The sequence below is a fragment of the Hyperolius riggenbachi genome, chromosome 5 (genome assembly GCF_040937935.1).
Source record: "Hyperolius riggenbachi isolate aHypRig1 chromosome 5, aHypRig1.pri, whole genome shotgun sequence".
In the NCBI taxonomy this organism is placed as follows: Eukaryota; Metazoa; Chordata; class Amphibia; order Anura; family Hyperoliidae; genus Hyperolius; species Hyperolius riggenbachi.
The window spans coordinates 315538727-315566441 of record NC_090650.1 but is presented as its reverse complement, the minus strand read 5'-3'; the positions used below and the strand labels follow the sequence as shown (position 1 = coordinate 315566441).

Sequence of the window (27715 nt, the reverse complement as noted above, 5' to 3'; positions counted from 1 at the left end):
GGAGCTGTTCCTCCGTCACCCCGGCTATCAGACGTTTCCAGCAATTCACTCTCGGTGAGCTGACACTCATATTTTCTGCCCTTTGCCTCACAATCATAGTTCTTGAACTGCAGCAACAAGAAAACAGCATGCTCTTCTCCTTATCACAGTAATAATTACAGCATAAACAGATTAAGATAACTGTAAACTGTACTTCAAGGAGTTTTGGCAGCTCACTGCTTTGTGATCATGTAAACTGGATTCCAGGAAATCACAAAACTATTCAGAACAGTGGTTTGTGGCACAGTCCCAGCTGACAAGCACTGGGTGATTTTGTATCATTAAATAGTTAAGGTCCATTTAATGTTGGCCAGGATTTCCAGGAAGAAATTCATTGAAGGCAACAATAACAGTCATGAACAAAAGGGGTTGTTATAGTCTGGGGATGACCAGTTTTCCAGAGCGGATTGCTCAGGCAAAGAATTGTTACTGTACATGATTTGTAATTCTCAGATCAACCTTTCAGACCTTTGGTGTAAGGGTCTACCCCTGTTCTTCCTGCCTACAGAGAGCCACATCTTAATCTACACGGAAGGGACAGGTCAAGTTTCCCTAATGCCTTTAAAGTGTTTGCTTGTCATCAACCTACATTTGTGAGTATATCTTATATAGTTTTCTTTTTACCATATTGGACAAAAATACTACACTATAGTGGGCCCTCTATTTGCCTATTGTTTTTACAGGTGGGTGCAATAGATTCCCAGCAGATTCAGAGTGGGCGAATCTATCAGATGCTGTACATGTGTATGGCCTACTTATGACTGAACTGGATATACTGGAAGGCATGATAACAGTACCTGGTAAATGGAACAAAAGAAATACATAAAAATCACTTCATCGTGTGCCAGTTAGGTTTCCACTCTTGGCAGATAACCAGCCAATCAACAGGATTACCTGGATAAAATGCTCATATGCTTTTCCAGTCTTCCCTTGTGAGAAATTTTCCAAAAAGAATTGATTATCTCTGTAAAACATCATGGTTAAAAGGCTCATGGTGTGAGACCTATGGAAGCTGCCATATTTATTTCAGGATTTAAATCACACACCTGAAACAAGCATGTGGCCAATCTTGTCAGATTTGTCATAGACATCTGATCTGCATGTTTGTTCAGGGTTGGCTTAAAGTATTAGAGGCAGAGGATCAGCAGGACAGCCAGGCAATGTGCATTATTTAAAATGGAATAAGCAGGTCAGCCTCCATATCCATCTCCCCACGGGGTCCCTTTAAAGCCTGGCATATCTCTCTAGTCAAATATTTTGGAAAACACATGAAACAGAAATACAACTGCCCTGGGATAGCCATACAACTGTGTGTAACCAGCTGTACACTATGCAAACAATCCACATCAAGCTTTAGTATGCAACAAAGTCCAAGTAAACAATGCCGCTCCAACAAATAAAACGCGGAAATGACTAAGCAAAAGGTAATTTTAGTACAGAGCAAACCAATGTACCAATACTGCTGAATTTCAAAACACACACATCAACAAGAACAACTTGTTTCACCAAATTTCTCCCTGCGCACATAATTATACCTCTTTGCAGAAGCAGATAATCACTCACAGTGCCCCCTTAATTAAGCTACAGGTAGCCTTCTCTCCATTTCTCATCAACTGACAACCAATTAAAGAAACAAGGCACTGGTGGGCTCCAGGGACTACACAGCGCAAGATGAACCAGAAGCCCTCACTTATTACTAAAAACAGAGTTCTGTGTTATAGGACACTCAGAGAAGCAAATGCAAAGACTCAAATGTAAATTCAGATGTAATGCTTGATTTAAGACCAGTCACAACAGAGCAAGTGTTATGGTCTTACTTCCTACTTTATGACATGTAGGTTTGCTTGAATGTGCCAAAACCAATTCCATGTACAGTTAAAGGCCCCCATCACACGGACGGCAACACAGTGCTGCTTTGCTGGCAAGTTGCTGTGAGTACAGGAAGTGCTTTCAGATTGCAAAATAATACAACAACATAACTCTCCTCATGTCAGTGTTTGACACGCAGGGGAGTTACCTTGTGGGGAAAAAAGTGGCACATCGCAACTACGCAAGACCGTGGCTGAGCTCAGACATGAATCAACAGACACCACCCATGTCCACCTAAAGCAAGCACCCAGCCAGTGCACAGAAGCAGCTCACAAGCAGTGAATTCACCACCATCAGCCTCCTGTGTGAACAAGGTCTGAGGTACTGAAAGTATGTCAGCCATGCTGTAAGACTATGGGAGGGAAAACATCAGATTTGTTAAAAGCTCCAGATAAAATGACAAAGTATGCATTACAATCCTCAGCTAATGCATTAAGATGCACGTTTCTGTGATAAAACCACATATGTAGAATGTCTAGTGGCCAAAATGATCAGGAATTTCTCTGAACAAGCATGCGGATCAGGCGTTTGACTAAAGTCTGACTGGGTTTGCTGCATGCTTGTTTCAGGTGTGCGATTCAGACACTTCTGATGCATGAAAGATCAGCAAAACACCAGGTAATTGGCATCGTTTATAAGTAAATATGGCAGCCTCCATATCTTGCTCATTTCAGGAGTCCTTTAATACCAGACCTATGTGAAATGGTCATAGGTAGTAAAATTACTTAAAAGGGCGTTGTACATCGTATATGCAAAGTACTGTTTAAAGAATTTGTGAATTTAGGGATAAGTGCCCGATACATTTTTTTTCCCCTTTTTAAACATATATACTTTGGTGTTATTACATTTGTAAGACCTATCAAAATAATTTCCCTGGTAGAGTCGGACAGGTCAACATGCTTGGTAATCTGCAAGCTTGAGGCCTGCATCGAGTCGGGTACCAGTTTTGATTTAATCAGTTTGCGGGTCGGGTACGGGTAGCGGGTCGGGTACCAGATTAATCAGAAAGCGGGTTGCGGGTGAGGTGCGAGTAGCGGAGCTGCGGTTGCAGGTTGGGTGTAGGTCTGAAAATTAGACCTGCACAGGGCATCAGGTCGGGTACACGCGGGTTACCTGAAATACGGGTCGGGTTCATGCACATGTTTTGATTTAATCGGGTTGCGGGTAGGGGTCTGAAAAATTAGACCTGCGCAGGCCTCTACTGCAAGCTCCTGAATGGGCTGAACCCCTCCATTTGTACATGGTGTCAGGGCTTACTGTGAGGATGGATCACTTGTAATGAACGGTTACATAAGACACATAGGGGAACATAGGACTGCTAGCTGAGATCTAAGCATATATTCAGAGACGTTCTTTCACAAGCTGCTAAAGGAAATGAAACTCATCTGAACATTAGTTTGTGATAAAACATTTAAAAATAGTTCATGGGAAATGCTCTGACATGCTGTGAAATAGACAGCCTTGTGCACAGGACTTGGATGATCAATGATCTAGGAATATAAAACACCGTTCTAACACAAATCAAATATTTATGATACCAGGCAGAGGAGGAAGAGGAAAAATTGGAACAGCGCTAATATCCTGATCCTGTCAAATACACACATTCCAGACAGCTTATAGCTTTACTTTACTCCCTTTTCCTCAATGATCCTCAATAGATGCCCTAATGATGCCCGTAGACTCGGAACAATGCCAGCAGAAACAGAGGAGGCACTTCAGACAGGCACACTTCTCTGGCGATATGCACTTTACTGTAACTGCACAATATAAACAACTCTGGTAGCGGCTATATTAATCTCCAAAAATGCTGATTTTCTGCATCTTGCTGTTGCATACTGATGATGCTCTGGCTAGAATACTTTCTAAAATCACTGACCCAGAAAGAGTCAGCAGCACACAGGTGCAATCATCACATTGGGGGGGGGGGGGGGGGGGGGGGGTGCTGGGGAGATCATTCATTGTTTCAACTGACAAAGTAAGAATGAGTGCTGAACAGAAATGCTGATGGGCTACAGCCAAGTCACCTGTTCTAGAGAGGGGAGGGGCATGAATAGTGACAGACAAGCAAGCAGTGCCCAACAGACTGAAGAACAATGTGAGACAATAACAATCGGTCGTGATGGATTACTGAACTGGGTCATGAGACATTTCTGCTGACAGACCTTTGTCTAATGATTATTTTTGTACCAAATCCACAGCCCTGGTAAGTATTAGACTAAGGAATCGGAGTCTGAGCCATTTTGGGTACCTGGAGTTGGAGGTTTGATAAACTGATAAGTTGGAGTCGGATGATATTTGTACCAACTCCACAGCCCTGTTTAAAGAGCAAGCACTTGATAGTGTGCTTTAAATGAGTCTATGATCAATAATGCAACTATGGGCTGGTGCACACCAACAGCGCTTCTGAGCGCTTTTAAAAAACGCTAGTGCTTTAAAAAGCACTTGAATAATGTATTAGAATGGGATGGATCACACCAGAGTGATGAGATTTCTTTTCCCAACCGCAAACACCAGGTCCTGCAGCATTTCTGCGGCAATTCAGCCTCAATGTTAAGTATAAGAAAGTGGAAAATCGCTCTGAAAAGCGCTAGAACAGATCGATTTTCCAAGAGTTTTGTGACAAAACTAGTACACAAGCAGCTGTACTGTACATAAAAAAAAATGCTAGGGATGAATAGAAAATCGCTAGGCACATGCCTAGAATCTAAAGCGCTTTCTGGTGTGCACTGGTGCTTACATCTCCAATTTTGCTTCTGCCACTGTTTTGTTTTTTATAAAAAGAGTTAGCAGCCTATACTCAGGGTTTGCGGATATTTACAGCACTACAACAAAAAGGAAAGTGACAAGTGCTGAGATTCAGCTTACAAATGTAAAAGCAGTTCAGAAAGTTCCAAAATAGATAATCCAAGCAAAGATCAGCATACAATGTAGATTGTTTAAAGTGAGCATAAGCAAAGTGTAATAGCATAAACAGTATGTACTGCAGGCAACATGTATGAATCTTAAAAAAAGGCAAGTTCTGGTCAGTCCATACTACCAAGAAACAGTAGTGCTCCGCTTGCAAAAACATAAGTAAAGCGGTATAAAACCCTGAAATAATATTCAATAAAAACATGTTTACCTACTTTTTATATGCCATATGGTTATCATATTTGCATTTGTACATAAGTATTATTCATTTAGAAATTATATGTTCCCAAAGTACACTTTTTTTCCTCCGAGAGCTGACTTAGAATGTTATTTTTAACTGTTTTAAGGCTCGTACACACGTCGGATTTTCGCAAACGACCCGTCGTTTGGATGTCTGAACGTCCGGTCATTTGGACATCAAATCAGGTGTGTGTACAGTCTGTCGTTCAGCTGATAAGACTGGATTTGAACGATCCCCCAAGCGGATCGCTCAAGTCCAGTCTTATCAGCTGAACGACAGACTATTTTATTTACATTCTTCACTTGATTCAATTAAATACAAGATAACATTAACTCCACTTCGGATGCGTCCAGCTTTGCTGGCAGGGAACTTCTAAAGGTGCCCATACACTTACACGATTTCCCGCTGATAGACAGCAGATTGGATCGCTGTGATTGAATCTGCTGTGAAATCACTGCGCAAACGCTGACCGATCGACCGATGTCCATCCAAAATCGATCGATCCCGTCGATCTGTCTGCGCAGAAGATTTCGCTCGATCGCCCGCGGGTCAGGAGTGAGTCGTTAGCGGCGTTCGAATGGCCGACGACCGACGCTAGCGGCAATACACTACCTGATCCAGACGGCGCGAGTCCCCGCTGTCCCTTCTCCACCCTGGGCTCCGGCTGGCTTCACTTCCAGAAGCCAGCAGGATTATTATATTGAGAACAAAAAGCAAAAATTTAAAAAGTTACGTGTGAGATTTCAAATCCAATTCCTAGGATTTGTCCAGTCTCACTTTCATCTACATGACCATTGCATATAATAACCATGTTATGATGAAAATCATTGAGGCCCGGTTCACAGTGGTCTGTTGCGGTGCAGAATAATTCTGCATGTCAACTCACTGCCCATACAAGTCTATAGTCCTATTCACAATACTGAGTTGTAACTTTAGATTGTAAGCTCGCAAGGGCAGGGCTCTCACCCTTTTGTGTCATGGAATGTTATTAATTCAATTGCTTGCACACTGTTAGAAATGTATACATTTTAGTCATCATGTTAAATCAAGTTGTAATCAGCAGTGCTGTATCTTGTATCAGTGTTCATATTTCATGTATATCATTGTCTGTATCATTATGTATCCCTTGATTGTTTTCTTACATTGTACAGCGCCACGGAATATGTTGGTTTAAATATAGTATAAATAAATATAAGTATAAATAAATAATAATAATAAATAACTGATCGAGTTATTCTAACTCGCTGCATGCAGGCTTTGTATTAAAAGTCTATGTCCAGTCTCCATTGCAGTATATACACACACACACACACACACACACACACACACACACACACACACACACACACACACACACACACACACACACACACACACACACACACACACACACACACACACACACACACACACACACACACACACACACACACACACACACACACACACACACACACACACACACACACACACACACACACACACACACACACACACACACACACACACTGCAATTGTGTTGCTGTATTTTCTGGGTGAGCAGGGCTAGTTTCTATAATGTTACAGCTTGATATTATACAAGCATGTAAGGTTTATGAACCATGCATACAGTAATCTGGCACAGCAAGTTTTAGAAAGTATTTTTAAAATTAAATTTTAAACCATCACTTGCACTTCTCACCCTGGGGTTATGGACTTTACTGTGCATTTATTATGCTATGTGTAATCTCTAAGAGAAAGTTATATAATCAGACCTCTGACCTACAAGAAAAACGTGTTCACATGTGCAAGTCAGGAAGAGGTATAGACAGCAGCCTGTGCAGTCACAAAACAAGGGGGAGCAAATAGCCTACATTGGATATAAACTACAATATGTATATTTGTAAGAAGTCAATGCTTATCTACTAGTGAGAGGTGTTCATAAAATACATACCATTTTACTGAGGCAAACTGATGTTTACAGTGTGGAAAGCTGTAGTTTCCTGGGTATAACAGTACAGTGATTTCCACCAACAAGCAGAATTCTACTATACTATCCAGTCACTTCACTGCTAAAGTAACATGTATAATTCCCAAAGCAAAAAAAATGTCTCTCGCCTTGCGGCGCTGGGTCCCCAGTTTGAATCTCAGCCAGGGCACTATCTGCACAGAGGGTGTGTGTTTTCCCCATGTCTGCATGGGTTTCCTCCAGGCACTCTGGTTTCTTCTCATATCCCAAAAACATACAGATACGTTAATTGGCTTTCCCCTAAAAATTGGCCCAAGACTACAATACATACAGTACACATACATAGACTTATGACTGTGGTAGGGATTAGATTGTGAGCTCTTCTGAGGACAGTTAGTAACTAGACAATATACTCTGTACAGTGCTGCAAAAGATGTTGCAGGTCCATGCAGGACTTTTCCTCAACAGACAGTGGTGCAATTTATTTGAGGAATGACATGCTTCTGCTCCAGGCACTGCAACACACCCTGCAAAGGAGACAGGAATGTTGCATTACAATGCAAGGATCATGTTTAGTGTAAGGTGGACACAAGTGAAGCTTCTTCCACTTGGAATGCACAGGCAGATTTGAAAACACTGCAGCCCATAGCAATGACAGTTTGGTGGAGAAAGCAGCCAATGTCATCACCCCACACCAGTGATTTATCTGACACCAGTTGGCCTTCATTCAAACTATAAAATATACTGGGTGTATATGTACTCCAGCACATAAACAACTGCAAAATGGCATTGGTGGGAGGTTAGAGGGGAGTGAGAATTTTTTTCATGAACTAGCCTATTGATTAATATGGGCTATCAGTTCTAATGCAGTTTTGAATTTCAGGGGGAAAAAAAAAAAACAACAACAAAGGAGGCCTCAAGCAAGAAAAGCTTATACATAGACAAACACAAACACCGCAGCCGAGTGCCTATACAGCAAGGTCATTTTTACACACAGCTCCAGTCATGTGTTGAGAAATGCAGTTTCTATTTTGAAAAACCAAACAAATCAGCAGGAGTGACAAGGCTGTATGGTACTACATAAAACAACTCAACCTTTACCATTAGAAATGTGAAAGCAGGGGGCGTGGCCAGCATCCGGAGGAAGACGGACGCCAACTAGCTGAGCTCCTGATCCAGCCTGTCCGCAGCGTCACACAACATGCCTCAGCCAGGGCTCATGACTGCTCCTGAACCGGAGGATATGTCGCTGGACGCGGACCCGTCCAAGAAGAGGAAGAAGAAGCCGCCAAAGTTACAAAAACTCACGGACTTCTTCTCCCCTGCCTCAGCACAACTCGGCCAAGATGGCGCCGGAGGCCCCGTCCTGTCCGCGCCACTAGCCGCCACCGCAACAGAAGCGGCCCAGCACAGAACGGCAGAGGACTCTTCCTCCTCCCCAGAGAATGCCTCTCCCTTCCAGAGCCCGGCTAAAGCTCGACCACGGAGAGAGGTGATGTGCAGCACAGAGGGAGCAGAGTTCCCAGACGACCAGGAAGGATTACCACGCGGTAAGAAACTCCCTGCTTTCCCCATGGAGGCCTTCCCAGCCTCAGAGCAGACTGCTTCCCAAGCATATATAAAAGATATACTTCTAACCTTTAAAACATCGCTCCTCTCTGACATAGCTAATCTAACTGACAATCTCCATCAAGAGATATCAGCCCTTGGAGAAAGAGTCCATAGATCAGAAGACAAGCTGTCAGAGCTTACTAAGGCGCACAATAACATGATTGAAGTGGCAGAAGCGAACTCCTCTGACAGACTGGCTCAAGTTTAAATCGGCAGATCTGGAAGATCGCAGTCGGAGAAATAACCTCAACCATAGGCTGCCCAAGCCTGCACATCTCCCCGACTCTATCCCACGCGATGTTATAGCCAGGTTCCTCTTCTACGAAGTGAAAGAAGCTCTCACTATTGCAATTCGGAAAGCCGGAGCCCTTCCGGATCCGTATACAAACATTCATATCTACAATGACCTATCGCCCTTTACATTGCAACTAAGAAAAGATCTTCAACCCTTCACTAAAGCATTGCAATCACTGCAGATCCAATACAAATGGGGCTTCCCCACTAAGCTGCTTTTTTCTTTCCGCAATAAGCAATATGCGGTGACCTCTACCGATGCGGGCTACAAACTGTTCAGACAGTTGCAAATAAATATCCCAGAAGGAGCTATTAGACCACATCCTTCTCCAACTGCTAAATTGGCCCTGGAGTGGCGCTCTCAGAACAAGCACTAAGGGCAGGCTGGGCATAGTTTTGTGCCAGCACTTCCCCTTTGGCCATCTGTGACATTTTGTGGCTACTACCTTTTGTAACTGCAAGTTTAAGTTTTTCTCCCCCAGTCATTGACATGTGGCTACTAGAACTTTTCCACATGAGATGTTATATTAGTAGTTTAGAAGTTTATAAGACGTGTTCTTGGTGTGCATATATGTGTTTGTTGATGTGTACCAGGTCAAATTTGAATTTGATGATGACGATTAAAATGTTGCAGAATACCGGGATCCCCCAAGTAATCTCCCCCCGATGGGCAGCTAACAGTCTTTTAGACTCAGCAAGAACAGGCATAGCACCCCAATTTACCCAATGCCTCTGAAAATTGCATCCTTAAACGTGAGGGGCCTAAACGCAGCAGTTAAAAGACACTGGTTTTGGAAAGAGGTGAAGATGTATTCGCCTCATATCATGTTCGCACAAGAAACCCACTTAGTAAAAAAGGACACACGTTTGTGCTCTTAGGCCTAGTGCACACCAGAGCGGTTCGGCTGCAGTTTGCGATCCGCTTGCGGGTGCGGATCTGCTAGGGTAATGTATTTCAATGGGCTGGTGCACACCAGAGCGGGAGGCGTTTTGCAGAAACGCATACTCCCGGGCTGCTGCAGATTTTAGATTGCGGATGCGTTTCTGCCTCAATGTTAAGTATAGGAAAAACGCAAACCGCTCTGAAAAACGGCACTTCAGAGCGGTTTGCCAGGCGTTTTTTGTTACAGTAGCTGTTCAGTAACAGCTTTACTGTAACAATACAGGAAATCTACTATACCAAAACCGCTACACAAAACCGCAAAACGCTAGCTGAAACGCTGCAGAAAAATAACAAAAAGCGTTTCAAAATCTGCTAGCATTTTGCGGATCTGCTAGCGGTTTTTGGTGTGCACCAGGCCTAACAGTACATTCCCTACTATCCTCCATAGTACTTACTCAAAAAAAAAAAGAGGTGTTTTAATTGCCTTTCATAAGGACCTGAAAGTAACTCCTGATAAAATAATTTCGAACCCCATGGGTAGATTTATTATCTTTATTGGCCGAATTAATGATCAGCTCTTCACATTAGTAAATATTTACAGTCCGAACCAAGGGCAAAAAACATTCCTGCAAAAACTCTGCGATAGAATCAAACTAGAGAAAAAAGGCAGAATTTTATTGGGCGGAGACTTTAATGCTTTAATTTCACAGATTGATTCCACAGCCAGAAGGCAGAGCCCCCTGGTATCCATTGACAAACAAATTAAGTGGAATGGGTTTTTTGACCCGTGGAGAATTTTTCATGGTACTGAAAAAGATTTCTCACACTTCTCTTCGGTCCACAAAACCCATTCGCGAATTGATATATTCTTGACTGACAAAGTGTTATTGCAGGATGTTATCAGTACCTCGATAGGCAACAAAACGTTATCGGACCATGCCCCCATCTTCATCTCGATTAAAGACGGGCCCCTCCCAAAAAAACCATCCTTTTGAAACCTCAACAATTCCCTCCTATTAGATGATCTATTTATGTCTGCATTGAGGAGAGACCTGCAAGAATTTTTCAATTAACTCGGGTCGAGAAGTTGGGCTGGCCTCGGTATGGGCCGCCCAAAAAGCCTTTGTGAGAGGCATCCTGATTAGACAGGGCACTAAGATGAAAAAGATCAGATCAAAAACATACGATGACCTCCTATCCCAAATCTCTATAAAAGAAGCAATATTGAAACAGAGTTTCTCCCCTGCATTAGAAAAAGAAATTTTTTCAATAAGAGAACAAATTAAAACACATATCCAAACGAGCTACGATCACATGCTTCAAAAAGCTAAACTAAACTTTTACTCGCAGGGAAACAAAACAAGCAAATTATTAGCTAGATCACTACAGCATAAACGAACCAAAGCTATGATCCACTCTATGACCAACCCTTCCAATAATCAGAAGGTGACTAACCCCAAAGACATAGCAGAGCTTTTTAGTGATTATTACGCCAACCTTTACAACATCAATTGCGATACTAACACACACCAGCCTTCCCTACAAGACATTAATACTTTCCTAGAATCCATAACTTTACCCCAAATTTCCCCCGACCAATTAAGCTACTTGAACAAGCCATTCTCTGAATTGGAAATAAGGAAGCTCATATCCCAACTTAAAAGAAATAAGGCCCCTGGCCCGGATGGCTTCACAAATGAATACCTTAGAGCAGGGGTCCCCAACCACCGGGCCGCGGCCCACTGCCGGTCCGTGGGCAGTTGCCAGCTGGGCCGCGGCGGGTCTGGCCTCTCACCCCCCTCCCCCCGCGGCCGCCGCTCCTGTCACCTTATGAGCTGGCGGCCGCTTCCTGTCACAGATTCCCCGGAGCCGCTTTGAGGATTGCAGCATCTCCTTTTACAGCAGCGCTTCCTGCGCAGCTGCTGTAAGGAGGGAAGAAAGCGAGACAGCGCCGGTTTCCATGGTAACGGCGATCGCCGCTACAGGAAGCCGCTGCCCCGCTTTCTTCCCTCCTTACAGCAGCTGCGCAGGAAGCGCTGCTGTAATAGGAGATGCTGCATTCCTCATAGCGGCTCCGGGGAATCTGTGACAGGAAGCGGCCGCCAGCTCAAAGCAGGTAACAGAAGCGGCGGCCGCGGGGGGAGGGGGGCTACACTGGGGCACTATACTAGCTATCCTGGGGCACTATACTAGCTGCACATGGGGCACTATGCTAGCTATACTGGGGCACACTGGGCACTATACTAGCACTATACTAGCTATACTGGGGCATACTGGGCACTATATTAGCTATACTGGGGCACACTGGGTACTATACTGGGGCACACTAGGCACTATACTAGCTATCCTGGGGCACACTGGGCACTATACTAGCTATACTGGGGAACACTGGGCACTATACTGGTGCACACTAGGCACTATACTAGCTATCCTGGGGCACACTGGGCACTATACTAGCTATCCTGGGGCACACTGGGCACTATACTAGCTATCCTGGGGCACACTGGGCACTATACTAGCTATCCTGGGGCACACTGGGCACTATACTAGCTATACTGGGGAACACTGGGCACTATACTGGTGCACACTAGGCACTATACTAGCTATCCTGGGGCACACTGGGCACTATACTAGCTATCCTGGGGCACACTGGGCACTATACTAGCTATCCTGGGGCACACTAGGCACTATACTAGCTATCCTGGGGCACACTGGGCACTATACTAGCTATCCTGGGGCACACTGGGCACTATACTAGCTATCCTGGGGCACTATACTAGCTATCCTGGGGCACACTGGGCACTATACTAGCTATCCTGGGGCACATGGGGCACTATACTAGCTATACTGGGGCACACTGGGCACTATACTAGCTATCCTGGGGCACATGGGGCATTATACTAGCTATACTGGGGCACACTGGGCACTGTAATAGCTATCCTGGGGCACACTGGGCACTATACTAGCTATCCTGGGGCACATGGGGCACTATGCTAGCTATACTGGGGCACACTGGGCACTATACTAGCACTATACTAGCTATACTGGGGCATACTGGGCACTATATTAGCTATACTGGGGCACACTGGGTACTATACTGGGGCACACTAGGCACTATACTAGCTATCCTGGGGCACACTGGGCACTATACTAGCTATCCTGGGGCACTATACTAGCTATCCTGGGGCACACTGGGCACTATACTAGCTATCCTGGGGCACATGGGGCACTATACTAGCTATACTGGGGCACACTGGGCACTATACTAGCTATCCTGGGGCACATGGGGCACTATACTAGCTATACTGGGGCACACTGGGCACTGTAATAGCTATCCTGGGGCACACTGGGCACTATACTAGCTATCCTGGGGCACTATACTACCTATCCTGGGGCACTATACTAGCTATCCTGGGGCACATGGGCACTATACTAGCTATACTGGGGCACACTGGGCACTGTACTAGCTATCCTGGGGCACTATACTAGATATACTGGGGCAGACTGGGCACTATACTAGCTATCCTGGGGCACACTGGGCACTATACTAGCTATCCTGGGGCACACAGGGCACTATACTAGCTATTCTGGGGCACTATATTAGCTATCATGGGGCACTATACTAGCTATCATGGGGCACTATACTAGCTATACTGGGGCACACTGGGCACTATACTAACTATACTGGGGCACTATACTAGCTGCAGCGGGGTACCTAGACTCCCTATACTGGGGCAACTGTGCTTGCTGTGCCGCCGCGAATATCCACCCCCCCCCCCCCCCCCCCCACGGGCCCCAGAGAAAATTTTGGACGGTTACCGGTCCCCGGGCCGAAAAAGGTTGGGGACCCCTGCCTTAGAGCAACAATAGACGTAGTAACACCTCACTTAACATGTCTGTACACTGCATTCAAAGAAGGTCTCCCGATTCCCAAAGAGTTCTTGGAAGCAACAATAACGGTCATCCCCAAACCGGGTAAGGACCACGAGGACCCGGCCAACTTTAGACCCATCGCTCTCCTCAATGCAGATATCAAACTATATGCTAAGCTTCTAGCAAACCGGATGAAAGAAATAACCCCTGATCTGTTAAATTATGACCAGGTAGGCTTTACAAAGGGGAGACAGGCCAACGATGGAACACGTAGAATGATGGATCTGCTGAGACATGTGGAGCTCTGTCGGACGCCTTCTCTGCTCCTAACTTTGGATCGCGGAGAAGGCGTTCGACAGGGTGCACTGGCAATTTCTCAGATCTACCCTTATAAAATTTGGTATTCAAGGCCCGATACTCACCGCCATTATGGCCCTTTACTCTCGTCCATCGGCCAGGGTCAACGCGGCAGGTTTCCTATCCAGCCCCTTTGATATCACAAATGGGACTAGGCAGGGCTGCCCATTGTCCCCGCTTATTTTTGTCCTAATAATGGAGACCCTAGCCCAAAAAATAAGATCTAAGGAATAAAGGGAATTCAAGTTGGGAAGTCACAACACACTATTAGCCTTTTCGCGGAAGATGTCGCGTTGATCCTGACCGATCCAATAAATTCTCTGGGACAAGTAATGAACGATATAGCCTCCTTTTCAGAGGCTTCTTACTACAAACTAAACTTACATAAAACGGTAATTCTAGGATTAAATATCCCCGCCTCAACAAGAGCAGACATTGAAAAAAAATACAGATTTTGCTGGGCTGAAAAGGAAGTGTCCTACCTGGGGATTAAATTAACAGCTAAAGCAGATAACCTCTTTTCCAGTAATTACATCCCCCTGCTAAACAATATCAAACAAGATTGCAAAGATCTAGCTAAGAACTGGATCTCATGGTCGGGTCGTATCGCAGCATATAAGATGTTTATCTTGCCAAAGATTCTGTATGTTATGAGAACAGTTAATATTCCAATACGTAAAGCATTTTTAAATGATTTGAAGAAATGTATAAATTACTATGTGTGGAAAGGGAAAAAAGTGAGAATCCCTTACAATACAATGATTCTCCCAAAAAAAGAAGGAGGTATGGGTCTGCCAGCAATGCAAATTTACTATCAAGCAACGAGATTAGAGGCAATCAAATATTGGTGGTCTGTGCCTGCCAATAAACCATGGGTTGAAATCGAGCACAAACTACTGAAATGCTGCCCAAGACAAGTCCTAGAAGCCATGCTCCTGGGAGCAAAGAGGCCGCTTTCCCTCTACCCAACTATCCAGGCTCTCCTGCTGACATGGGAACACTTTGTCAAATTCCCGCCGAAGACGTCCCTGTCTCATAGTCCTATCATCTCCTTAAATGCCCTCGAAACCTTTAGCCCCAATCTAAACCTACCCTTATGGTCCAAAGTTAAAATTACCTCACTAAACCAACTGTTTCAAGGTACTCAGTTTAAATCATTTGAGGAATTACATAAAGAATTCCAATTACCACACAACCAACTCTTTACCTACCACAGGATTTATAGCCTGATCAAAACTAATAAAATTAAGATTCCCCAGCTTCCCAGCCATATCCTAACAGCCATTAACAATAAAGGCCCCCCCGATTTGACCGGAGGTATATCCATGTGGTACTCGTCCCTGTTAGAAGGGAGTGACGCCTCAATGAAAAGATTTGCTCTAGCCTGGTCCAATGACCTACAATCTAACATAACTGAACAACTCCTTAGGACCACGTCTAAAATCCTAAAACTATCAAAGAACAACTCCCATTGGGAACTCTCTCGTAAAGTAATTTTTAGGTGGTATCTGACCCCCAGGAGATTGGCCTCATTCTCAGAGGATAACTCCCCCAACTGTTGGCATTGTAAAAAATCAGTGGGGACTCTACTCCACATGCTATGGGAGTGCCCCCATATTGCCCAATTTTGGGACCAAGTGGAATGCTTACTCAAGAGTTTTTTCCTTCCCAACTTACGACTCTCAGCTAAATTTGCATTACTCTTAATTGGCCTAGAGGAGATCCCTCCAAATTTCCAACCCCAGGTTATGCATATCATCCTGGCGGCTATCTCCCAGATAACTAGCAACTGGAAATCGGCTAATTCTCTAGACATTTCCCAAGTAATCTCCTTAGTATATAACAACCTGAATATGGAATATAAAATCAGACTAAGATCCTCAGTGGACCACAAGCTCTTCACCCTACCCAGTACCTGGTTGGAACACATCAACTAGAACCCGGCTCCTAATACTGCTCCCGGTATACGCTACAGTAAAAGTTAAGTAGGTAGTGTTAGTTAGTTAGTTAGATAGACTAGTTAGACCTCGTCCGTCTAGTTTACAGAGATCAGTTTTCCCTCCCATAACAACATCAAGCAAAAGGTAGACACTCTAGCACTAAATAGGATCTCGAATCCAGGTATCAAGGGCTAACCTTAGGCCCACTGAATTGATACAGTACATTGATGTCTGTAACCTGGGAGTTACCTAGTATAGGTCAAGTAAAAACCCCCAGGTAGGACGAATAGATCAGGAGTGCCTCATATATAAGCCCCTTCAGCTCTTCATGGGAATAAGACAGACGAGAGATGTGAATTTTGTTATGCATGTTAATCATACAAAGTTATAAAAGTATGTGATTGTACGTTGAATACCACTCAGCCAACTGTTTTTTTTTTCTTTTTTTCAGTATTTTGGAATTATATATATGAAACGCAATAAAATCTTATGATGAAAAAAAGAAATGTGAAAGCAAAAGCTACACATAAGCAGTGAGAGGCAGTAACCTCCCTCCCTTTACTAATAAACTTGACACTTCCTGGCTAGCAAATTTAACTTTCCCCCTTAATGAAAACCCGGTTCTTGAGGATTGTCCCAGAGTAAAACAAAATTTCCTTCCTGTCACCCAGGTTTAACCTTCTAACCTGAACTAATAAAGGCAACTTGTCCCTTGCCTTTCACTTAATCATAACCATGCTGACCGATGCCTGACCATTACACAGCTTTTGTCCTCTTCATCCACACTGTTGGCTTCAAGGCAAGCACTTAAGGTGGCCACATGCGATACAATAAAATGATCTGATTTTACGGCAATATGATAAAAACGATCTGATCTCACGAAAAAAATCGAAAGCTTTTTTCATTTGACTGAAAAATCCGATCGGATTTCCCATTTTTTTTTCGTTGTTTATCTATCCAGTAAGCCAGATATTTGTATTCAATTTCTCTAAAGATTGTATGATGTGTGTTAGATTGTCAATTTATTAATATACACACCCAAGCAATTTTCTCAGAGTTTCCAATCATTTTTATCGTATTTGGGGAAAAATTTAACATAGGTGTGTGGTACATTAGTCATATTTTTGAAATGTTACAGTCAGAAAAATTGATTGCAATTCTTAAATTGAACAGATATTTTAAAAATTGTATGGTGTGTGGCCACCACTTAAGGACCAGGGGATTTTCTTCTGATCGGTGCTGCGTGGACTCTCCAGCCCGCAGCCCCGATCAGGAAATAGCCAGGGCGATCAGACTCCCTCCCCCCTTTTTTTCCCACTAGGGGGATGTCCTGCTGGGGGGGGTCTGATCGCCGTCGGCTACCCGCACTTTCCGGGGGGGCTCTTCAAAGCCCTCCTCCGAAATGCTTTCCGCCCTCCCCGGCTTTCCCTCCCTCTCCCTTACCTTCTGAGCGGCGCAGGACGCATATCCATCCTGCGCCTGATAGGATAGGCTTTTGCCTATCAGATGCCGGCGATCCTCGGCCAATGAGAGGCCGGGGATCGCTGATCTACGTCACGGCGCTGCTGCGCAGCAGCGCCGTATGATGTAAACAGTGGGGATTTCTTCCCCGCGTGTTTACATTTTGCCAGCGAGCCGCGATCAGCTGTTCACGGAGACACCCTCCGTAAACTGGCATGGAAAGGTTTCCATGCTATACCACTAACGACCCGCCGACGCCTATCGGCGTTAGGCGGTCGTTAAGTGGTTAACCTTAATCCAGCGTTGTGAACTTCTTGGGTGATCAAACACACATCTGAAGCACCACCGGTGACTCAAGGCAGGTTGTTTAGCTGAGCATCAGAATAGTAGGGAGAGGTGTCATCAGAGATAAACCAAGAAATATAGGTATGCGTCTTGGATCAGAATGATTTCTGAAGTGTATAAAAGGTTCTTACAGGCACCACGTGGAACCCACCAAGATAAAATGTTGCCATTGCTAAGGACAAAGTGAGGAAACAATGGAACTTCTATAGAATGTTAACCAATGTGTTCACGTTGGAGAAAAATAAATCTTACTCTCATTTCCTTATTTCATTCAGAAAGCAATAAAACTACTACACCACACAGAATTACTCTGTAACAATCCGCAACAAATGACGGAAGAAGAAAGGATATAAGGAGAACAAATAACTATAACTAAAACTAAAGAATCGATTTCAAGAAGTGGCTCCCACTATAGTCACTTGATATATTCACCTACATACATCACAATTAATTCCTGCAATTATCAACACCTTAGAATGAGTTTACTGTTGTCACTTCTATTCCATTTACTACAGCTGTGTAAAAGCAATGAATAATGTCCTTTTAAGTGTACAGGTAGTCCACGACTTACAAACGCCCGACTTAGGAACGTCCCGCCGATACGAACGGCATGGATTCGCTGTTTCCATGGGAACAAGTCAAAAAAAATTTCATATTGGACATTTAGTTTTTGAGGTTGTATCTTTTTACCTTTGTAGAAGCATTTTTGCCTTTGCTCAGCGATTCTAATTGTAAACCATTTTAAAAAGGCCATTCCTTAACCATATATAACATTTTGTTTCATTTAAGGCAAAGGTTCTCTCTCGCAGCATTCATGAGAAAATATGAAATTCCCTCCTGACCTTAATAACTGGTTACACCACCTACAGCAACAATAACTGCAACCAAACATTCCTATAGACAATCAATTACCAAACAAATTTGGCGGCCTCAATGTAATATGCGCACCACCCTTGTGGGGAGACACTCAGGTATCATGAACAATATTCATACATAAACTCCAGACCAAAGTGTCTTCATATGCTTCAATAATTTTAATACACAGCCCGCAAAGCTTTATACAAAAACATGGTTCACACTACATCTAAAATTTCTAAAACCAAAGCTACAGCAAGTGAGTGAGCTCTTCTAATTTCCCACTGTCCCCATCATGATAAATCACCGTGTTGATCGCCCAGCGTGACGCCTATGCAAATCAACCAGTGTATCCAATCATGTCTGGACAATTGTGGGCCCTCCACCAGGCGCACACCCAAGGCCTCCTCATTCACACTTTAGCAACCGTGCACTGTTGCTTTAAGATGGAACTTGTTTATGTCTTTTGCTACACCCGGCCAGTCCTTGGATTTCCTCTGATTTTAGATGACCTGATAAGCCTACAAAGCATTGGGGTTATAGCCACTGGGAACACATCAATCACTTTCCTTCCTTATCTACATGAATCCTCAAGTCGGATCTTATCCACGCAATTGACATGTACTGGCCAGCAATATAATCACAGTCCACTACTTCTCAAACCGCTCAGCGGTATCAACAACATTCACTGTAGCACTATGTACTTCCATGTGTAATGGTTGCCATGGGCTGACATGTTACTCACGACCTTCCTGCAGACATTGCTGACTTCAGAGGGAGTTCTACTCAGGGCTTCCCTGATCAAACAGCTGCCCGATGCTCATGTCGCATCACCTCCTCGCTTCCTGCTCCGGTCTCATAACATCTCCCGGCTGTGATGGTAATGCAGCCCGGCGTCCCGGGTAGTGAGCGCTCACTTGCGTCCGCCGAGCCCCGCCCACTGACGCGTTTCGCCCCGCCCACGGGGCTTTCTCAAAGAAAGTACAGTGGGCAGGGCGAAACTCGTCAGTGGGTGGGGCTCGGCGGACGCAAGTGAGCGCTCACTACCCGGGACGCTGGGCTGCATTACCATCACAGCCGGGAGATGTTATGAGACCGGAGCAGGAAGCGAGGAGGTGATGCGACATGAGCATCGGGCAGCTGTTTGATCAGGGAAGCCCTGAGTAGAACTCCCTCTGAAGTCAGCAATGTCTGCAGGAAGGTCGTGAGTTACATGTCAGCCCATGGCAACCATTACACATGGAAGTACATAGTGCTACAGTGAATGTTGTGGATACCGCTGAGCGGTTTGAGAAGTAGTGGACTGTGATTATATTGCTGGCCAGTACATGTCAATTGCGTGGAGAAGATCCGACTTGTGGATTCATGGAGATAAGGAAGGAAAGTGATTGATGTGTTCCCAGTGGCTATATCTCCAATGCTTTGTACGCTTATCAGGTCATCTAAAATCAGAGGAAAGCCAAGGACTGGCCGGGTGTAGCAAAAGACATAAACAAGTTCCATCTTAAAGCAACAGTGCACGGTTGCTAAAGTGTGAATGAGGAGGCCTTGGGTGTGCGCCTGGTGGAGGGCCAACAATTGTCCAGACATGATTGGATACACCGGTTGATTTGCATAGGCGTCACGCTGGGCGATCAACACGGTGATTTACCATGATGAGGACAGTGGGAAATTAGAAGAGCTCACTCACTTGCTGTAGCTTTGGTTTTAGAAATTTTAGATGTAGTGTGAACCATGTTTTTGTATAAAGCGTTGCAGGCTGTGTATTAAAATTATTGAAGCATATGAAGACACTTTAGTTTGGAGTTTATGTACAAACATTGCTATAACCTGATAGCCACCTAACAAATCATCATTTGCAGACCAAATATAGGAAGTTGTAAGTACCAGATCTGATTTTCAGCTAGAGCACAGGGGCTCTAATTACCTCACGGAGGTGGTTTTCACACCTTATCAATAACAGATTTTCAGCTCCCAGCAAGCAAAAACTACTCAGAAAAGAAAAAAGTAGCCCAAAATTACAAATAAGTTTACCATCATTAATCTTACCTACTTTAGAACTTTAGCACTTTCTAAATGCTGAAAACATAGTTTGGAGATAAAATACCCCGTGGGAGAGAACTCAGGAAAAGGGTTATGTGAATCAGGATCATGGAATCAGCATATTCTTCTTGTGTTAGCTTGGGTTTCCTCACAAATCAAAAACGTACTAGCAGATCAACTACCTTTCCCAATAAACTAGCCCTAGAGTGTAGCACAGAATCACAATACAGTGTCTTGCTGAAGAGTAATCTGTACTGCTTATATACTCTGTAATGTACTGTGGAAAACGTGTCAGCACTATATACATGATCAACAATACATTATTGCCATCAAATCAGAAATCTTGCCAATCCAAAATGTTAAGCTCCACCTGAGGGAAAACTGGACATCTATTTGGAGGGGCATGGGGCAGATTTTTTTTTTTTACACTATTGTAAGTATTCAAGGATTCAAAGGAGCAAGAACATCCACACCAATAATTATGTGAGGGTTTTTTTTTTGTTTGTTTTTTTTTACTGTGGACTATTGCATTTGACTTACAGCAGGCATAATTGGGCCCATGTCATTCACAGAGTTCCACTTTTGATTCATTTGACCTAACTCTACAAGACCTAGAGATCATCCAGGTTTTTGTCCCACAAGCGAGTGGAACACTGATATTAATATTACAAAGCAGTGGTTTTCACCCTACCGGTGCCCCATGATGCCCACTTTTGTGGAATCTCTTTCTTAAGCTTAAGACATCAACAGTTTTCTAAAGAGGCTTCTGAACATTTTGTGACTTCCTAGACACACTATCGCTGTACTTTAAGGGTCGTTTTAGGAGTAATTGTTGTAGATTAGCCATTCTTATGCAATGCAATTGTAGAAAGTTTGTGGTTAGTTCTTATGGAAAAGTTCAATATAAAGCAAGTTTTACATCAAAAAGAACTGTCCGAAATCAAGTTGGTATTTGTTCCATAAATGTTGGTCAATTGGTTAAATAACTAAGGAGATACCTTTATTATGTAATTCTACACAAAGTTCATCATGTAAAAAAAGCAAACAAAAAAAAAATGCATGTGCCAAGGCTCACCTTGTCTAGTATTACATTTTCTTAAATATCTATTTGAACATCACAAATCTTTAATTTTGGAAAATATACAACAAAGAAAATTCCAGAAAAAGCAAACAAATTAATCCAAATGTATAGCGTTTTCCAATGGAGACCATTACAAAATAAAAATAAATTAATGGGGAATGTATGTAAAAAAATTATCTTCTTGTGATCCATAAATCACTGTAGGAACAAATAAATAGTAATGCTAAGTATATATTGTACACAGGCCACAGCATGGACAAGCTATAGAGTGAAAAGCAACTTACCAGCAGACTAGAGGAGTACTGGCCCTCAGATGTCAAATCATCATCAGATGGATCAAATTCATGATCACCATCTAGCAGCAACATTGCACATCATTTCAGGAGCCCCACCAGAGTGACAGTGAAACGTGTATTGTCTGATAAAATGAGACAAGCAACTCCCTTCAATGTACCATAAACTTGTGAACTCTGGGACTTGTGAGCAGCATACTATCACAGCTCTTCTGCTCAGTGTGGTTTTCTGGTAAAGGAAATGGCTTTTTCATAGAAGCACATTATTATCTGGAACTAAGAGACCAATAATCGTTTCAGTTGAAGCCACTGCCTTCTGTGTATGTGCAGAGACAATAACCTGCGCGCACTCAGTTAGGTAAAGGCCATGTCCTTGTACTCAGTCACATGCTGTGTGCCTGCTCTTCTATGAAAGCAACGGAGATTAAGTTAATAATTCTTTCATACTCCTTGGAACAGTTTGTTTCTACAATGAACTGATGGGTCAAACAACAATGTTATAGTGTTATCAAACACCACCCACAGGAGTGGTATTATTCTTATTATTTATTGTATTTATAAAGCACCAATATATTACGCAGCGCAGGACAATATATACAATGATACAAGCATGACAGACGTTAACAAGGTTATAGAACAAAGCTATACAAGGCAAACGGTACAAGATGCGTGATCATGCGATTATGGGCTGGTTAGGTAGGCCCAATAATACAAGTACAGGCTGTCATAGTTTAGGCGCACACGATCATGTAGACTACACTAGGGAAGGGAGGACCCTGCCAGAGGCTTACAATCTAAGGTACAGTGGTAGTGGTAGTAAAACTGTTTATAAGCTACTACTTAAACTTGACCATATGTTGTTTTTAAGGAACAAAGCTTTTCGCAGATCATATACTATACAATTTGTGGTAGATCAGGTAAAAGTCCAATATTTTCCATAAGGTGGCATACATTAGTAGTATTTTTGCATCGATATCCAGCCAATATTGGCTGGAAACCGATGCCGCAAACTATTCCCAATCAGTAGCTGGGAGACACGGCAGGCGTACATGGATTTTCAAAGATTTCATGTTGAAATCAATTGAGAAACTAATGTGAGGAGGGATTCAAGCAGATCCATCTCTGATCAGAGAACGGTCAGAGAGAGATCCATCTGTTGGCCATATCAACCTGTGTATGGCCATCTGTACAGCTGCTTAAGGGGCCCATACACCTAACGATTTTCCTGCCGATATACGGCCGATTCGATCACAGTGGTCGAATCGGCTGTGAAACCGCCGCGCACACCGCTGACAGAACGATCGATTTCCGTCCAAAATCGATCGTTCCCGTCGATCCATCCGTGAGGAAGATTTTTCTCGATCGCCGGCAGGTCGAGAGTGCGTCGATAGCAGCGTTCGAATGCTTGAAGGAGTGTTTATTTATCTTTGTATGTGTCAGAGTGGTACAACTAAATATTTTGAATTAAAAAAATGTTTGGTTTGGGTCCACTTTAAGTCATCGTGTTTTAATAGTTTGGTCTGGCAAGGTTCCAGTAGTTTTGTACTACATTAAACTGTACACAGCTAGAGCATTTCACAGTTTGATCAATTTTAGATTTTAGATAAGATCTTATCAAATCTAATGGTGTAAAGTGGCTGACCAGGTAAAGGTGGCCATACACTGGTCGATCTGCCATCAGATTCGACCAACAGATAAATCCCTCTCTGATCGAATATGATCAGAGATGGATCGTATGGCCACCTTTACTGCAAACAGATTGTGATCGGTTTCAGGCTGAAATCTTTTCACAATCTGTGGAGCTGCCCCCCCTGCATACATTACCTGTTCCAGCCGGTGCGAATGTCCCCTGGTCCCCGCTGTCTCGTCTCCGCTGGGTTCCGGACCGTTCCTGCAGCTACACAGAACTTCCTGTCCCGGCAGGAAGTTTAAACAGTAGATTGCCCTCTCCTGTTTAAACTTCCCCTTGACAGAAAGTTCAGTAGCTGCAGGAACGGTCTGGAGCCCGGAGCAGAGAAGAGACAGCGGGGACCAGGGGACTCTCGCCTGCCGGAACAGGTAATGTATGCAGGGGGGGCAGCTCCACAGATTGTGAAAAGATTTCAGCCTGAAACCGATCACAATCTGTTTGCAGTAAAGGTGGCCATACGATCCCTCTCTGATCATATTCGATCAGAGAGGGATTTATCTGTTGGTCGAATCTGATGGCAGATCGACCAGTGTATGGCCACCTTTACCTGGTCAGCCACTTTACACCATTAGATTTGATAAGATCTTATCTAAAATCTAAAATTGATCAAACTGTGAAATGCTCTAGCTGTGTACAGTTTAATGTAGTACAAAACTACTGGAACCTTGCCAGACCAAACTATTAAAACACGATGACTTAAAGTGGACGATGACTTAAAGTGGACCCAAACCAAACATTTTTTTAATTCAAAATATTTAGTTGTACCACTCTGACACATACAAAGATAAATAAACACTCCTTCAAGCCTATGAGCATTTCAGTGCATGCTTTTCACCCTTCTCTTTGCATAACTAGGGTTATACAGGTGGCAGCCATTAACAATTCCTCCTTTGCTTGCAATCTCCTACTCCACCAGTCTGCCAGATTCTGTCCCGGCAATATGAAAGGAAGGGAGGGGTTCCTTCAATAAATGTAAAATATTTTATATTTGTCATCATGCAGAAGAGATTTTCTATAAGTGATACTACACTACCAGAATTCTAGCTAACTTCTCTGCGGACAATTCACCATATCGTTGTGGAACTGCGGATCGATAGGCACACTTCCACTAATCATGGGAATGCCCAAAAATCCAACTATTTTGGTTACAAGTCTCAAGTATAATTCACATTTAATTAACAACCCCATGAATCTTCCACCATGTATGGCGCCATTTCTCATAGTCATTGAATATGTACCACTTACATATATTAAAATAGCGGCTCACCTGATCAGCTCTACTCACCAATTGTTACTGAGAACGTGGGCCTCCAAATATACGCACCATACCTCAACTAGTCCAAATGACAATGTAATTTAGAAATGGAACTCCATCTTGGTAGACTACTTTCTCCCTCAAACCCTGACCCACCAGCAGCAATTGATTGGGATGTCATTACCCAAAAGTAATATAGCTGACCCTTTGAAAATCTATCTGAAATCCTTTTCAGGAGATCCTCCTACAAGAAATCATTGGATTTGAACCACAATGACAAAAAGATGCGGGGGGGGGTAGTCGCAGCCGCTGGCAATTGAGCCAGTGACATGCTATATAGCCGCAACATTATTCAGCATTATACAGGCGGGGGACACAGGCGGCGGACTCGGATTAGGTGCTAGGATGCTAGTAAATTGAAGGAGCACAATGACTCTACTTATTTATGGCAAGGGACACAGGCGGGGGTCGAGCAGGCACTGGGGGCACATGTCATGCATGCTGACAAGTGTACATGATTCACCTGCACCATAATACCACCAGCATATGGTGTAGGGGGCACGTATGTCATGCATGCTGATATATACATGATTCACCTCCACCATAATACCACCAGCATATGGTGGAGGGGGCATTCTGGATGTCATTAGCAATAAACAGTTTACATTCATTCTGTAAACCTATTTCATGCTATCTGCTGATGATTTTGTTCTGCTTTTCCTGTGTATGGTTGTGGCCGGTCATGGATGTGAGTGGTGGTGTGGTTGTGGCATTTCCTACCCACGGCTTATACTCGGGACAAGGATCCCCCCCCCCTTTTTTTTTTCTAGGTAAAAGTGGGGGGGGGGGGGGGTCGGCTTATACTCTGGTCGGCTTATACTTTAGTATATACGGTACATTATTTTCACTGGAGTTCCTCTTTAATTGAACCCCCCTGTGGTAAATTTAGTTGATTGGACATAATTTGGAAAGGCACGAAACTGTCTATATACAGGTCCCACAGTTGACAGTTCATGTCAGAGCATTAAACTCTGGAACAACTAGATGAGTGTACACATGATATATTGTCATAGTACCTTTATCAACTAGAAAGTGTAAACAGATGACATACGTCATATGATAAAAAAGGTTGTGCCACAGAAAAATGGGTAGAGGTGGAGGGGGTAGAAGGATTGCCCGGAGCCAGGGAAAGCTGCCAGAAAAGCAAGTAACAGCAAGCGCACTTCTAGTGTACATGTAAAAAACCCTAGTGAGGATAAAGTGTTGTGGATTATGCTTAAATTATTGGCTGGAGACAAATTTTACATTATACATTTTAATTCTACAAAAACTAAATGTAGAAAATATGGGTATTTAAAATATATATATTTGGCTATGTCAGATGCAAAATGGGAGAGACACTGTTCATGAAAGGGTTAAACCTACAGTGCAGTTGTGCCAAAAGCTGAATACTCAGATCTGTTATGTTTTGACCCATCAATGGAACCCCAGCTAGGAAACGATTGCAGGAATGTGCAATGCTACATACAGACATCGGACAATTGACTCAGGCTGTCAGTTCTTTCATCTCTGCTCGTGCTGAAGGGAAAAGCAACAGGTCATTTGCAGTTTACAGAGCCAAGCAAAATCACATGGCCACATACAAATCAGTAACCCGCTTAATACTCCTGCGCTTTCCTGTCTATCTTTGGAGACTCCACACTGATCATGCACAGGAAAAAGGTTACATCATTCAGTGGAATTTAAGATTTTTTTTTTTTAAATTATGAAGGAAAAAAAAAGGATCATAAAAAGTAACTGCAGAGAGGCACTTTAGTAGGTAGAAAATGCTAATAATATGCCAATGTTCACCAAGCCTATGGGGAATCCAAATGATACGCCTTGAATAATTTATCAGGTGAAAATAAGGTGAAGGGATGAGACGAGATCCTTGGCTGCCACAATTGGGACAGCAAAGGGGCAAGACCTTATTTACACTTCAGCTCAGCCACTCTTCGTGGCATTGGGACTGGGAGACACAGAGATCCAGATGGAGCCACAGGGATGGGAGGGAAAACAAATATCTATTTTATTAGGGATATGTATGCATTTTTTCCTCTCCTAAGTTTGATGTGGTTTAATTTATTTATTCTACTTACTCACCGACAAAAGCCAGTAGGCAGGATGAGTAGGCACACTTCATAGCATATTAATTAGATACAGCCAAGCATGAGGCTTATTGGGAACTAATTTGTGCCCAGAGCTGCAACGCAATTTTTGTTCATTGCACATACTGAAAAATTTAAATGTAACAGTGAGCTGTGTCACTTCTTATGGATCTAAAGCACAGGTGTTTAACTCCAGGCCTGGAGGGCCAGATCCATGCCAGTGTTTAGGATGGATGAGAAAAAGAGGAATGTATTCTACCTGATGGAGCACACCTTTCCGGATTCCTACCCATCAATTACATTTGAGCTGTGTCAAAAACGTGTGAGCCCTGCTTGATTTCCAAATATTTGCCAAATATTTGCCATTATATTGGGCAATCTGAATTGCTATTCCCTAAGCCCCCATTCACACTGCATGCGTTCCCATCCGCGTTTCGGGAATGCGTGCAGGAGGCAGACATGCACGACATCAGACATTGCATAGACTGCACTGTCTGATGTTCACACTGCATGCATTGTGGACCAGTGCGGTCCGGGAACGCATGCTGCATGCATTTTTTGCAGAAACGCGTGGCTGACC

At 43.5% G+C, this 27715-nt stretch overlaps 1 protein-coding gene across 2 annotated transcripts in view; it reads right to left on the bottom strand.

Annotated features, from left to right (window-relative positions):
• Positions 1–27715, bottom strand: part of LPIN2 (lipin 2) — a 127980-nt gene that overhangs the window by 76964 nt on the left and 23301 nt on the right. Inside the window, exon 1 of one of the 2 annotated variants that reach the window (XM_068237219.1) lies at positions 22035–22239. The exons of the other annotated variant lie outside the window; for it this stretch is intronic. Coding sequence (XP_068093320.1) covers positions 22035–22118 — 84 coding nt within the window. The 5' untranslated portion in view covers positions 22119–22239. Of the gene's footprint in view, positions 1–22034; positions 22240–27715 lie in introns of those variants that run through there. 2 annotated transcript variants of the gene reach the window in all.